At 44.5% G+C, this 15,344-nt stretch overlaps 2 protein-coding genes across 3 annotated transcripts in view; both read right to left on the reverse strand.

Moving 5' to 3' along the window:
• The window catches only part of LOC126959764 (peptidyl-prolyl cis-trans isomerase A-like), a 399,629-nt gene that overhangs the window by 105,457 nt on the left and 278,828 nt on the right, over nucleotides 1-15,344 (reverse strand). The window lies entirely within an intron of this gene.
• Nucleotides 1-15,344, reverse strand: part of FNTB (farnesyltransferase, CAAX box, beta) — a 77,315-nt gene that overhangs the window by 47,947 nt on the left and 14,024 nt on the right. The window contains exons 2-3 of one of the 2 annotated variants that reach the window (XM_050799279.1): nucleotides 10,557-10,621; nucleotides 2,514-2,586 (exon numbers count right to left, since the gene is read on the reverse strand). In XM_050799279.1, the coding sequence (XP_050655236.1) occupies nucleotides 2,514-2,586; nucleotides 10,557-10,621 (138 nt within the window). Of the gene's footprint in view, nucleotides 1-2,513; nucleotides 2,587-2,677; nucleotides 3,436-10,556; nucleotides 10,622-15,344 lie in introns of those variants that run through there. The other variant, XM_050799280.1, reaches the window with a different exon arrangement.

Consider the following 15,344-nt stretch of genomic DNA (forward strand, 5'->3'; position numbering starts at 1 on the left):
TCTTGGGCTGAAGCAATTCACCTGCCTGAGCCTCCCAAAGTGCTGAGATTACAGGCATGAGCCACCATGCCCGACCTGGTTTCTGTTCTTGAGATGCTTGGGATATAGAATGCCTGTGGTTACCTGTAGGGGAAGAGAGCACCGGACAGACATATAAGTTACCTCATGTCTTTCTGGAACCAACATGTGTACATATACCTGGAGAAATGCTATAATGGGCAAAAACAGAGTTTTGAAGGAGCGCATGGAAGAGACTAATTCTGCCTGGGGAGCTAGGAAAGGCTTCCAAAGGTGACATGCAGACAGCTCTTGATCATAATCAAACCACAAATGATTATTGAGCATTCAAGGCTAGGCAGGGTAGGTAGGAGTACTGCCCCAGTTTTATAAATTAAAATATATAAATGAGGTCCAGAGATTAACCTTTTTCAGATTGTAAAAATAGTAAATGTCAGAGCTGAGACAAGAACCTAGGTTTTTAGACTCAATCTAGTGTTCTTTCCATTGGCCCAAGCTGCCCTCTTCAAAACTGTGCTGATATCCCAAGCTGTGGCTAACCCGCCACCTGGAAGGCTGGCTGCTGGGCTACTGAAGACACTGCCAGGGATGCAGCCTAAGTTTGAATCCCAGCTCTTCACCTTACTAGCTATGTGCCATTGAGCAAATGACTTAATTTTGCTATGCCCATTTCATTATCTGCAAAAAACAAAAGAATGATCTACCTCACAGAGTTATAAGATTTACATAAGAGAATACAGCTGGGCGCAGTAGCTCACGCGTGTAACCTCAGAACCTCGGGAGGCTGAGGCAGGTGGATCACTTGAAGTCAGGAGTTCGAGACCAGCCTGGCCAACATGGTGAAACCCCATCTCTACTAAAAATACAAAAATTAGCCAGGTGTGATGGTGCACACCTGTAATCTTGGTCACTCAGGAGGCTGAGGCAGGAGAATTGTTTGAACCTGAGGCGGAGGTTGCAGTGAGCCAAGATCATGCCACTGCACTCCAGCCTGGGAAATAGAGCAAGACTCCATCTCATAAATAAATAATGAGAGAATGCATGGTAAGCTTTCAGCGGCACACTGTTCAATAAATTGTTAGCTGACATTGGTACCAACTGTATCATAACTATTGAGGACTTGAGTTAAGGATTGAAAACTGATAGCCGACAGGCCAAATCTAGCCCATGGATGTGTATTGTTTAATTGGAAGTAGCTGCAACATTTGTCAGGAGAGTCACATGAAAACGTGGATTTCCAGCTTCATTTGGCGGGGGGGCGGGAAGATGATCAGGCAACCCTGGGTCTGCATTCCTGGATGGCAGCAATAGGCAGGAACAGAGTAAAGGCACGGGGCCTCCAGTTAGCCTCAGTCTCCATGCAGCCCACTTCACTGATTTATGCTGCCTGCCTGGGCCCCACAGGCATTTGAGTTGGCAAATCATTGCCAGAAATAATCAAATGTGGAACCCAAATAAAAAACAGATTAAAAACAGAGACGCTGCTCTGTGTCAAGCAGGGCAGAAAGATTGGAGCCTTCCTGTTCACATTCACCCTTTGCCTGCCACTCAATCCATCCAACATCTGTCCCTCTCCACCGCCACCCAGCCCTGAGGTTGCTCTGGGAAATATTTAAGATCCACTCTTAAATAGTAAGTGTTAAATTGCAAGGGCCACTCTCTATACTGCTTCTCTAGTCAGTATAGAAATTAGATCCTGGCTGGGCACGGTGGCTCAAGCCTGTAATCCCAGCACTTTGGGAGGCCGAGACGGGCGGATCGCGAGGTCAGGAGATCGAGACCATCCTGGCTAACACGGTGAAACGCCGTCTCTACTAAAACATACAAAAAACTAGCCGGGCGAGGTGGCGGGTGCTTGTAGTCCCAGCTACGTGGGAGGCTGAGGCAGGAGAATGGCCTGAACCCGGGAGGCGGAGCTTGCAGTGAGCTGAGATCCGGCCACTGCACTCTAGCCTGGGTGACAAAGCGAGACTCCGTCTCAAAAAAAAAAAAAAGAAATTAGATCTTATTATAAGAAAGGGTTTTTGTCTCTTTAATGAAGATATGAAAAGTAATGTACTAGAAGAAGTGGTGAAGTTGGAAAATTTGTAACCACCATGATACAGACTTAACAGGTTTGGACAATACTCCTCAACAAATGAGCAAGAAATTAGATCAGCTTATAGGGCAAAGGGTTAAGGGTGAACAGGTAACTGGCTTTTAGCCAGCTGTCAAGGGGGTCTAGATAAAGCACGCAAACCCCTCACTCATCATCTAGTAACAGAAGAAAGCCCCACCCTATCTAGGGTGCTCCCCTCACTCTGGAAGAAACTGGGTTCTGCCCTTTCAGGGCTAGAGTCCCAGCCCTGTGACAGCACTCTACCTCCTGCCAGAGCCACAGAGAACAAAGAGTGACTGCAACAAGTCAGCCCCAACAGTTTTTTATGTTTAAATAGAAAAAGGAGGAAGACTTGGCGGACAATATGACAGCAAGAGTTCCTGGGTAATGTGTTTACCTCATAGGCGTCTGTGAGTTGTCGAAGGCCTCTTTTCAGATAATGGAAGTGCTTCTCCCTCTGCAAAATAAGCCTGGAAAGACAAACAGCTTATAAGCCCATTCTAATAGCTTATGCTTCCACCACACGCACGTGTACGCACATACACACACACAGGTACACACTCAGCTTCAGGACGTCCCTCTGCAGTCACTGATTGGATAACCAGCAACTTCTCTGGTTCCAAAGAGCAACTAAACCCGAGAAAAGAAGCTCTTGTCTGAATGTCTCTAAAGCATCTGAAAACCACGCCAGCTGCCATTTTGAGAGAGATTTTGGTCTCCTAAAGGCAGTGACTTTGGGCTAACGGAAAAGCCACAATGCGCACACGCAGCCAGGCATGGCTGACAGTCCACCCAGAAACTTCCTCCAGCATCTAAGAACAGATATCTTTGCGGCTCCCCATCCTGTAAGCAATTTAAATCTGAGTCTCGCCACGTCCCTGCCTCAGCCGCTGTCATTTCAGTCACCCCTTCTGGGATGACTTCTTCAAGGTCTATAGTGTGTACCCTGCCTGCCTCTCAGTTATCCATCTATTATTCCCTCCCTGAAATTCCACCTCCCACGTGTGACCCACAGCCCTGGCCAGAGGACCGTGTTCTGCAGCCAGTCGCTGTCCTTGGCTCTGAAGTCAACAATACTGGCTTTAAGATGGAATGTGCCGCCCATGGCCACCTGCACAGGCCGGGCAAAGCATGGAGGCTGCACTTCTTTCTTGGTCTGGCAGAAGGAGCCTGTGTGACTAGAGAAGGAAGGAAAAAGCACAGATTGTCAAGATGTTCCCTGCGCTTGCGGATTACAGAAACAAAGGAAACAGAGCCATTCCCTTTGCTAGGTAGTCAATTCCACAATTGTTTATCAAACTCCCACTGTACTCGGCTCAGAATAAGAGCCTTCATGTAGTCTTTTTTGTTTTCCTGAGACGGAGTCTTGCTCTGTCACCCAGGCTGGAGTGCAGTGGTGTGATTTCAGCTCACTGCAACCTCCACCTCCCAGGTTCAAGCGATTCTCCTGCCCCAGCCTCCTGAGTAGCTGGGACTATAGGCATATGCCACCACGTCCAGCTCATTTTTGTATTTTTAGTAGCGACAGGGTTTTGCCATGTTGGCCAGGCTGGTCTCGAATTCCTGACCTCAGGTGATCCACCCGCCTCGGTCTCCCAAAGTGCTGGGATTACAGGCATGAGCCACTGCACCCGACCCTTCATGTAGTCTTTACTTCAAAAACTTTCAATTCAGAAACGAGGTAAGTATATCAATGGCTACAAGGAAAGAATGGGTAGGTTTTGTAAGGGAAACACATAAAATACTACTGGAGGCTCAAAAGAGAGGGGACATCTCATGAAGAAAGGAATGATCAGGAAAGTTTGTGTGAAAAAGGAGGAATGTGCGATGAGCGGCCCTGGCAGAAGGAGAACATTTTAATTCAACTTTAAATAGCTGCAGGTAGCTAATGACTGTTATGCAGCACAGGTATAAAGCGCGCAAGAGGAGTGACAGGTGGGAGAATCTGGCCTCAATACAGGGATGAAAGAGGAATGGGAGAAAAGCAGCTGGGACCCTTTTTCTTTTTTTTAAACAAGAATCTGGGATGCTGACTGAGGTATTTCTACTCAATTTACTAGGCAAAGGGAAGTCCTGAAGGTATTTGAGATGAGAAAAGAAATGATCAGAACTGCACTTTAGAAAAACAGTAGGTACTGAGTATGTGTCTACAAACTGAAGTAACTGAAAACACTGCAGTGGGCAGAGAGATGGGGTGGGGAGGCAGGGTTAGAAGCGCTAAGGAGCTGACACAGTTGGGGCTACTTAGGGCCCAAACTAGCGTGTGACCCATGGTCAGCTGACTTTCGGATGTGTGGGTTTTAGGATGCTGGAAGTGCATTCAGGTGGGGATCTCAATCAGGCTGCTGGACACCCACATGGGGCTCAGGAGAGGGATCCAGGTTACACACACAGACTGGGAAGCATTTATCTGCATGGAAGTGACAGGTGAAGCCACAGAAGATGAGAGGGCAGAGATAAAAGTTTGAAAACAAAACTGTGGGAAGACCCATCTCTAAGGGTTTAGAGGAGAACGAAGAGCCAGTGAAGGAGAGAAACAGCAGAGTTTACATATGCTGGGGAAGAGCAAAGGAAGTGTCATGTCACAGGCCATCAGGGAGGACAGAATTTCAGGAAGGTGTTTAACAGTGGCAGACGCTGCAGCAAGACTGAGGGAAAAGACAGCAAACCAGAGAAGGGCCGGAGACCTCCAAGAACATTCAGAGCAGAGGTGAAGGCAAACTGTAAACAAGAGAAGGCTAGACTCAGTTTCTCTTTCAGGAAAGTCCACTCAGGATGCAGGGAGCACTCATCTGTGTGGGCAGGGTGTCCAGCACTGGGGTAGAGGCTGCTCTGTCCCCTAGAGCGACAGTCCAGAGGTGGACACAGATGTGAAAATGACAAGTAGAGCCCTGTCCAATAAACACTGTGATCAGCTATGAGAAGAGATGGAGAGTCAGAAAACTCTTTCCAAAGGGAACAGCATTGAGGCTAAGGCTGCAAGGACATGAGTTAAACAGGCAAAATGAAGAAAACATCATGATACATTTAAGTTAGTTTAGTTCTGCTGGATCAAAAGTACAAGGCAGTAAGCAGAGAAATTCCACACTAAAAATGCAAAAGCCCAGAGGAAATCCATCAGGGAAGGTCCGTAAAGAGGACGGAGGAGGGCTGGGATGAGAGTATAGTAGGAGAGGTGAGCCTGGAAGAAGGAAGGATTCTACATTCTTGGAGCAAGAAATGATGGGTTCGAAGCTAGCGAAATACAGGACTCTGATGTGGGAAGGAGGAAACAGGAAATTCAGATGGGTCAACCTTGATTTTCTCAGGAACTAGGAGTCAAGATGGTGGGAGAGCTGTGGAATGGCCACAACGGTGGGTATGTTAGGGAATCTACATGAGACGAATAAAAGGATTATAAGGCAGTTAGCGAAGGGCCAGTGAAATTAAGAAGTGTAACATGTTGGTGAAGCCAGTCAGCAGCCTCAGGAGAAACCAAGCCTGCTGACGCCTTGGTCTTAGACTTCTGGCCTCCAGAACTGTGAGAAAATAAATCTCTGTGGTTTACTGTGCACCATCTGTGATACTGTGTTATGGCAGCTCAAGCTAATACCCTCTCCGGTCCTTCATTCTCAACTCACCTCTATCCAAAAATCTTTTCTGTGTAGGAAGTTAAGAAAAGATAGAGCTCTTCCTATTTTTACCTGAACAATTCAGCCCCAAAACCATTCAATTACATGGAGCAGAATAAGAGAGGCTTCATGCAGGACTTGAGGGGGTGCAGGGTTGGACGCAGGGTGTCAGCTCAAGTAGATGAGGAGGGCCCCCGTGTCACTGTGCAGAGGGTGACAGGAGAGCAAGTGGGTAAATCTATTAAGGCTACAGGAAGTCAGGTTTCCACTGTCTGAGAAGGAACTTGCACATCTGTGTGTACTGGGTAATGATTTAAATAGTATTTCTTATGAGGGGTGAGCCCGCTGGGCTTCCAGACTCTTCACAATGTGCCTGCACCCACATTACTCTCCAACCTCATCTCCACCCCTGAGCTCTGGTCATGCTGCCTTCTTTGAGCCCCGTTCCTGGCTTTACCACATGCTGTTCCCTCTGCCTGGAACACTCTCCCCATCCTTTAAGTTAGCCACCCCTATTCCACCTACAGATTCAGCTTAAATGTCACTTTCTCTAAGAAGCCTTCCCCAACTTCCCAATCCAAATTAGATTCTCCCAGTGATTCTCTCTCTCAAACTATCCCATTGGTAACTGTGTATTTGTGTTCATTTGTTTAATATCCACCTCCCCCACTAGACTAAGAGCCCAGCAGGGGCAGGCCCAGGGCTAGCCTTGCTCATGCTGGCTTCCCTCAGCCCAGCAGAATGTCCTGTCCTTTGGAGACTCTCTAGATACTGATGCTGAAAGGATCACATAAAGGCAGCAGAATGGAATGACAGCAAAGCCACTTCCTCCCTGCAAACCTGGGCCATCCTGGGAAACATGCATTTGATTGTGACAGATGAGAGGACAGGAGATTCAGTCCATTGTTAGTTCCTGGGGACTTTCTAAACTCACTAAAGCCAGGGGCCTCTCTAGTCAAAAAATAAGCACCTGGCATGTAAGTAATAAAGCAATTGAGGAAAGGTGAATTTATGTGTAAGACCTTGGAAAGAACAATAAGAAGAAGAGAATACATCCTCTACCTGCTCAGGATCTGGGAACTTCTAAAATTGTATCACATACAGGAATGGCAGAAAACCCGGGAGCTAAGCAGGTGCCTGTGAGAGACCTGCCTTGAGAACTTTAACTCAGAGTATTCTGGCTTCAGAGCCATTGCCAGCACTTAACCTCCAGGGCTCTATTAGCACAGGGACATTATCAATATTTCTCACTTCTGAGGAGCACCAGGCTCCTGTGCCCAGGAGAAAACAAATTTAAAATTACATGTGAGATAGGTATCTGTGTAGTTTATGCATTTCAGGTTTCTTATTAAAGCCAAGGTGATACATGCAAAAGGGTACATTCAAAAGGGTGTGAAACTGTGACAATACCCACAGGGAAGAAAAAATGAATTTTCATGGGAAAGCAGGACATGAATAAACAAAACCATGAAAAGCATGGTCAAAAAGTTCCTTGGGACTGACTACCTCACTCTAGGTAGACAGTCTCAACTTTAGAGAAGAAAATAATTTCTGGGAAGGGGATTAATTGTAGAATGTACTGACATTCAGCTACAGCCTTGACTTTGAGCCCAGTCTGCTATTCAACTTTGGCCCTGGAACGCTGAAAAGGCAAATGCCGACTTCAGCATCATCACAGGCATCCCTGGACCTGTGCGTGGTCTGTGGTCCTGGGCGTGTGTGTGAGTCTGTCCCACTTGATCAGCATCATGACCTCAGACACACAAACAAGCCCTGCCGTCTAGATTTACTGCTAACAGCTGACCATGCACTTTAGCTAACAGTGAAGGTTACTTCCTGCATTAAAGTGTCAGACTTTAAAATTTGGCTATTAAGATGTTAAATATTGAGACTGTGATAATAATTTAAAATTCTGATAAATTTTCTAATTTATTCTTATATCCTCGCTCATTCTATGATGGTGATGTTTGGCTTCAGCCTTATATTGATATGTTGATTTATATACTCAGCCATTCAGTCAAAATGTATAGTAGTTCCAACATGAATTAGCACCCTTTAAAACACTCAATTTCATAGGCAACAATGATAAAACAGGTAATTGTGAAATTCCTGAAACTAACCCAGAGCCCTGATATATTCTATTTCCACAAGGATCCAAGCCCAGGAGGAACACATTTTTTTCCCCACCCATACCTGACCTACTATCTATGAATCAGGGGATTTCACTCCTTTAATATCATCTACCATCACTCCCAAAAAACAACTGCTTCCTCCCAGACTATAACCTCCCATTTCCCCTCATATCTCAGTGTGAATAAAAGTCTTTCTTCAGCTCATGAGCTAAGGAAAAACAAATTTTCAAAAATGAATGAAAGAGACCAAGGGCTCTATCCTGACGGTAAATGAAAAGGGAATATCAAATCATCAAAGGTTCGTGTAGGAAACAGAGGTTGTGTGTCCCCAGAGCCCAGGCAGTAGACAGTAACTCAGTCCAATCGGGTGAGTCATCGGCTTCAACTACAACAACAAAGCCCCTCTGAAAGCAATCACCCACACCCTCACCATGATGAAGTCTTGTCCCCTCTGGGGAAGCTAAGCTTGAACCAGCTTGTGCCTAGGGGCAGCGAACTGCCAAGGATACCGTTATATTTAAGAGTGCTGTTCTCCCAAGCTGTTTAAATAAATGGCGTCATTTGCTAATCTCTAGCTGTGTCTCATGACAAGAGGAATAATTCATTTTATTGAGGTCAGAGCATTGGGTTAATGCAGAGATTTGGTTTAGCAGTTAAGGGTAAGACTATACTACTAAGCTGATATTTTTCCTCCTTTCCTTCCCCAGGGAACGAAGACGAAGTTAACCCTCCCACCTGTCTTTCTCTATGGACACTTGCCTCTTCCAACTGTTTTCTGCCATGGCTAATCAGAAAAAGTTTCTTAAGGAAACGGTGGCAAAAAAAAAAAAAAAAAGACACAAAGGTAACAAAGTTGGACCCATTTATAATGTTCTAGTAAGCGGAAGTACCTAGACACTGACTTGCTAGGATTGAGTCTGTTAGGAGATCTCAAGAAGTCAAGAGACATGAGGAAGGAGGAAAGGCTGAACTTCAGACCTGCGACTGACTTCCCAACCACAGTGAATCAGCCAGTGGCCTAACCACACTTTGTTCAGAGATGTCAAGCAAAAGTGTTCTCTTGGCCAGGTGCCGTGGCTCACAGCTGTAATCTCAGTACTTTGGGAGGACTGCTTGAGGCCAGGAGTTCAAGACAAGCCTGAGCAACACAGTGAGACCCCCATCTCTACAAAAAATAAAAACAAAAATAAGCTAGGCATGGTGATGCATTCCTATAGTCCCAACTACTGGGGAGGCTATACTGAAAGGATTCGCAGGAGTTCAAGGCTGTTGTGGGCTATGATCAGGGTACTGCACTCCAGCCTGGGCAACAGATCAAGACAGGGCAAGGCAGGGCAGGACAGCACAGGACAGGACAGGACAAGACAAGACAGACAGAAAGGAAAGAAAGTGAGAAAGAGAGAGAGAGAGAGAAAGAAAGAGAGAAAGAGGGAGAAAGAGAAGAGAGAGAGAGAGAAAGAGAGAAAGAAAGAAAGAGAAAGAAAGAAAGAAAGAAAGAAGGAAAGAAAGAAAGAAAAGAAAGAAAGAAAAGAAAAGAAAAGAAAGAAAGAGGAAGGAAGGAAGAAAGGAAGTAAGTTCCATCATTAAGATAAAATGGTGACCACACAGTTTTAGGCTACTGATCAATTTTGATGGCTGGAAATGTAACAAATAATAGTTTCAAAGAAAGAATCTGTGACTGCATGAGAAGTACTAATACGAGAATGAAATAACCTTATGAAATTCTAGTGTGACATATTACAAAACACTGGAAGAGAAAATAAAGGTTCAAATTAAATAATAAATTTCTTCCTATAATTCCCTTTTCAAAATACCTGACCTCACAGGACTCAGAAGACTTCAACTTGCTAAGCTCCAAGGAAAACGAAAGGCATTCTATTTCTTGTTTGAAATTTCATCCTTGGGATATGCTACACAATTACTAACAGGGAGCAGACATGGAGAAACTCAAACTTCCCATGTTTTTCCAGTCAAATAATAATCTACATCAAAGAAATCCATCCCTTGCCATCTCCCTCAACTCTAAACGTGTTTCAAAGTGCAATACAGAAAAGAAAAATCTGGGCCGGGCACGGTGGCTCATGCCTGTAATCCCAGCACTTTGGGAGGTTGAGGCGGGTATATTACCTGAAGTCAGGAGTTTAAGATCAGACTGGCCAACACGGTAAAACCCTGTCTCTACTAAAAATACAAAAATTAGCCAAGTGTGGTGGTAGGCGCCTGTAATCCCAGCTTCTTGAGAAGCTGAGGCAGGAGAATCACTTGAACCCAGGAGGCGGAGGTTCCAGGGAGCCGAGATCATGCCACTGCACCCCAGCCTGGGAAACAAGAGTGAAACTCTGTCTCCAAAAAAAAGAAAAAGAAAGAAAAAGAAAAACCTGAGAGTTCTCATCTGAAGACCAGAGCAGCAGGCCACCACTAAACAAAAATCTGGAATTCCCCTCTCCATCTTCAGACCTCAGAATCCAGACCCCATGTAACACCTGGCAACTCAGCTCGAGTGGAGAATCGCTCTAAACAGTATTCTACCAGAGGCAGGAGAGGGGGTCATAGCATATCCAGGTAGCCACAAGGACAAGAAACACCATTAGTGCAGCAGATGCTCCCCGTGGTTAGATTCCCTCAAGGAGGAAAGAAGAAAGGCTTCCGCAGAATGGTGCTTTCCCAGATCCCCTCAAACTCTTAACCACAGCTTACCTTGGTACAAGGTGGTTGAACTTGTAAGAACTGAAGACCTCTTGGATCTTTTCTTCTACTTTTGCCTGGAAAGGATGCAGGAGATAGGAGAGAGAAAACAAATACAGATGAGACCTCCATCAGCTTTTTCTTCCTATTGCCACAAATGCCTATTGGCGAGGGTTGGTTGGTATGGTTTGGAACTTCAGAGTACTGTTAAGACAGGGGTTCTGCAGGATGACAGGCTTAGGACAAGGCAAGAGGGAATCCCCTGTACCATGCTGGCATCACAATGGACTTTTCCAGAAACTGAATCCATAATATCCAAACTAATGGCAGTTTTGGTGTTTGGTTCCCTGGCACTAGTTACTCTGAGAGCAGATGAAGACAGATGTCTCTTGCTTGTGTAGGAGACCATATGCCACCCCGAAATATGCCTCAACGGCATAAGGATTATTTTGAGAAACTGCAGCTACAGGAGAAGCTCTGAAAACAGAGTATACCAGTCTGTGAGGGAAATTGACATCTATAAAGGAAATCTCCATTTGTGAGAGTGTTTCCCTCTCTGTACCAAAAGAGAAGGATGACTAAATCAGAGGAAACTATTATCAATGGAGAAGGCACCTACTGAAATCTGCAAAACAAACCTTACTCTTATTTACCATACTTGTCCTGTTCACCTCCCCATAACTGGCTTCCCCCACAAACTTCTCTGTTTTTAGTTGAAAATGCTATATAAGCTGGAGTTCTAGATCACCTCTTTCAGAATTACTCATTTTCACCTGGGTATCTCCTATGTATACATGAAGTATACATGTTAACAAACTTCTGCTTGTTTTTCTTTTGTTACCCTGTTGTTTTGTTATAGAGGTTCCAGCCCAGAAATTAGAAGGGTAAAGGGAAAATGATTTTTTTTCCTCCCCTCCACTTCAAATATGTATTCTTCCTGCTCTATGAAGTTGTTTGGATGTTCATTAACTCACCACTCTCAAATACATAATTAGTTTCTGCCAACAGTCATGCTTCTTATTGTAAAACTGAACAGTTAAAATATTAAAATCATTTGGGAGATTTATAACATCAATTATTCCGAAACACCAAAACAAATAGCAAATTCTGGTCCTACGTCATGCACAGGACTCCACAGTCCCATAAAATGAAGGATCTCAGAAAGTCAGGTCACAAAAGAAATCAGATCTTTCTCTTCTGAAGACCACACCACAATGCTAAAACCAACCCACATGGTTGACAAAAATTGCAGGCTGGGTTCTGGACAGAAATACAGTTACAATTAAGCATGAATCAGGCTGGACTTCAGCCCACTTCCTGGTTGCTAAAAGTCTGACCATTTGTATCCCATCATTCCTATAGAGCCAGGATCTCTGACATTAGAATCATAAGACTTTTGTTGCCAGGCGCGGTGGCTCAAGCCTGTAATCCCAGCAATTTGGGAGGCCGAGACGGGCGGATCACGAGGTCAGGAGATCGAGACCATCCTGGCTAACACGATGAAACCCCGTCTCTACTAAAAATACAAAAAACTAGCCGGGCGAGGTGGCAGGCGCCTGTAGTCCCAGCTACTCCGGAGGCTGAGGCAGGAGAATGGCGTGAATCCGGGAGGCGGAACTTGCAGTGAGCTGAGATCCGGCCACTGCACTCCAGCCTGGGCTACAGAGTGAGACTCTGTCTCACTTTTGTTTAAGGATCATCTAAGATGTTTTTCAGACTTTGAAGTCCAGCAATCAGTTTGAAAACCCCCACAGAGGAACAGAATCTGCCTGAGAATACAGCTTCCTTATCTCCCTGTCAATGACTTCACCCTACATTTTTCAACCAATCAACAAACTCCACACTCCACACTTCAGCCTACTCCAAAACCCTTAAAAGCCCTAACCCCAAATTACTCAAAGAAGAGTTTGAGGATTCTTCCCATCTCCTCATGAGGTGACCCTATGACTAAACCTCCTTCTCTGCTGCAACCCCCATCTTTTTTTTTTTTTTTTTTTGAGACGGAGTCTCTGTCACCCAGGCTGGAGTACAGTGGCGCGATCTTGGCTCACAGCAACCTCCGCCTCTCGGTTTCAAGAGATTGTCCTGCCTCAGCCTCCCAAGTAGCTAGGATAACAGGTGCCCACCACCCCGCCCAGCTAATTTTTGTATTTTTAGTAGAGGCAGGCTTTCACCGTGTTGGCCAGGCTGGTCTCCAACTCCTGACGTCAGGTGATCCACCCACCTCGGCCTCCCAAAGTGCTGGGATTACAGGCATGAGCCACCACGCCCAGCCAACCCCTTGGTGTACTGACTTGCTGAGTGGTTTAGGCAACGGTTGTGGTCACAATGTGGTCTCATGGGAGAGCTCCTGTATACAAGGTATAGTAATGAGGGAGGGTCTGGTTAATAGGACTGGGATTCACCTTCCTTGGCATTCCTAGTCTTTGTAGTGAGACATGTTTTTGTTGAGATTTCAAGATACATAAAAATCTCCCTGGGAAACTTCAAAAATGAGTCATTTATTTCTGAAACACCCATTGAGGTAGAGCTCCTAGTCCCTTTGAGAAGCATGCAAGAATTATCTGTGATGATGAGGGGAGCAGTGATACGAATCATCTAAAATAGCAGCCAATCTAAAATTAATTTACATCTGGTTTTAGAACATGCTTTGATATTTGCTTCTGAACATGAATTTGAGGGATGATCTGTTTAAAAGGTTACAATACTTCAAAAACAGACTGACGTCACCATGAGAATCTGACTTGGGAGAAATAAGAAAGTTGTCCCAGAATCATCATAATTCTTTTTCCATTCCCGACACTCACGCAGCTAAAATAAAGCACCAGCCTAAATGAAACACAGACTGCATTTCTCAGTCATGCCTATAAGCTGAATGAGATAGAAAAATATACAAGAAATTGCTAAGATCATTAAAGATTTGCCTGTGATATACATCATCCCTCAATATCCATGGGGGATTGGTTCCAGGATCTCCCAGGATACCAAAATCTGTGGATGCTCAAGTCCTTGATATAAAATACTGGAGTATTTGCACAAAACCTATACCACCCTCCCATATAATCACAAATAGCTTAACTACAGGGATACATTCTGAGAGACGCCTTCTTAGGTGATTTCGTCATGGTGTGAACATCAGAGTATACTCACACCAACCTGGGTGCTACAGCCTACCACACACGTAGGCTGTATAGTGTGGCCTACTGCTCCTGGGCCACAGACCTGTACAGCATATTACTGCATTGAATACTGTAGGCAAATGTAACACAATAGTAAGCACCTGTCTATCTAAAAGTATCTAAACATAAAAAAGGTAGAGTGAAAATACAGTACTATCATCTTTCCAGACCACTGTGGTATATGTAGTCTGTTGATTGTTATATGGCACACGCCTGTATTTTAAATCATCTCTAGATTACTTATAAAACCTCCTAGTACGATATAACTGCAATTGAGAAAAGAATAGCTCAGAGCAGTCTGAGTTATGTGAGGTATGCAAAATTTATCAGGCCCAGAGAGACCGAGTATAGGACTTCATTTATGCTCCCAACACCCATGTCCGGGGGCAGTTGTTTAAAGGCATTTCATTCCTCCCTAGCTGCCTCATCCATTATCTTCATGTTTCTGGAATTTGTGATACAAAGAATAATGTATACCTTATGTAATTTTAATGTAAAGTCTTGGTAAACAATTTAGGAATAGCCTCTTCTTTTCCTTTATTTATTTTTCTTTCAGTCAGCTTTTTGGGTAACTATTCTTTTTTTCTTTTTTTTGAGACAGAGTCTTGTTCTGCCAGGCTGGAGTGCAGTGGCGCCATCTCAGCTCACTGCAACCTCCACCTCTAGGGTTCAAGTGATTCTCCTGCCTCAGCCTCCAGAGTAGCTGGGACTACAGGCGCATGCCACCATGCCCGGCGATTTTTTTTTTAATTTTTTGTAGAGACGGGGTTTCACCATGTTAGCCAGGATGGTCTCGATCTCCTGACCTTGTGATCCACCGGTCTCCGTCTCCCAAAGTGCTGGGATTACAGGCATGACCCACAGCACCTGGCCCTGGCTATTCTTGTCCTTTAAAAACCTACTTGTAACTGTTGCTAATTAAGAGTGTATAATCAGGGCAACTTGAATCTATGCTCTTGGGTTGCAATCTTCAAGCTTGGCCCAAATAAACTCTCTACTTACATTAACTTTGCCTCAGCTTCTTCCTTTTAGGTTAACATAATAACGAGAAAATAAGTCTGCACTTATTCAGTACAGACACAATTTTTTTTTCCAAATATTTTTGATCTGTGGTTGGCTGAATCCACAGATGGAGAACCCACGGATATGGAGGACCAACTGTACTGTTTCATCTAAGTGAGTTAATGAATTCTGAATGACACAAAATCAAGTGGGAAGAAAATTCACTTACTTTATCCCAATACAAGCCTATTAAAATCCATATGACTTAATAATATTCAAAGGCTAATGCATGAACCCACCTTCCCCTTAGCATTCTGGCACTTAAGATGCCTAGGCAAGAAAGCTCCCAGCCAGGAACTCCTTAATCAGAAGTCCCATCTTCAGCTTTCTTGCGGGAAAGCAGCCAAGTACTACGCAAGAAAAATGGAGGTTTATTTCTAAGCTAAGACACCTGACAAAAACATAGAAATATGTCATACTGAAAGGTGGAAAATGCTTAAAATTTTCCCAACATAGTGTCCTTTTCTTTGGCGTTCCTAATCATTTCTTCAGAATGAACAAGTGATTTTCCAATGCAGTTAGTAACTGACTCATATCTGAAAAATCAAGTTATGAATTC

Source organism: Macaca thibetana, chromosome 7 (genome assembly GCF_024542745.1).
Source record: "Macaca thibetana thibetana isolate TM-01 chromosome 7, ASM2454274v1, whole genome shotgun sequence".
NCBI lineage: Eukaryota > Metazoa > Chordata > Mammalia > Primates > Cercopithecidae > Macaca > Macaca thibetana.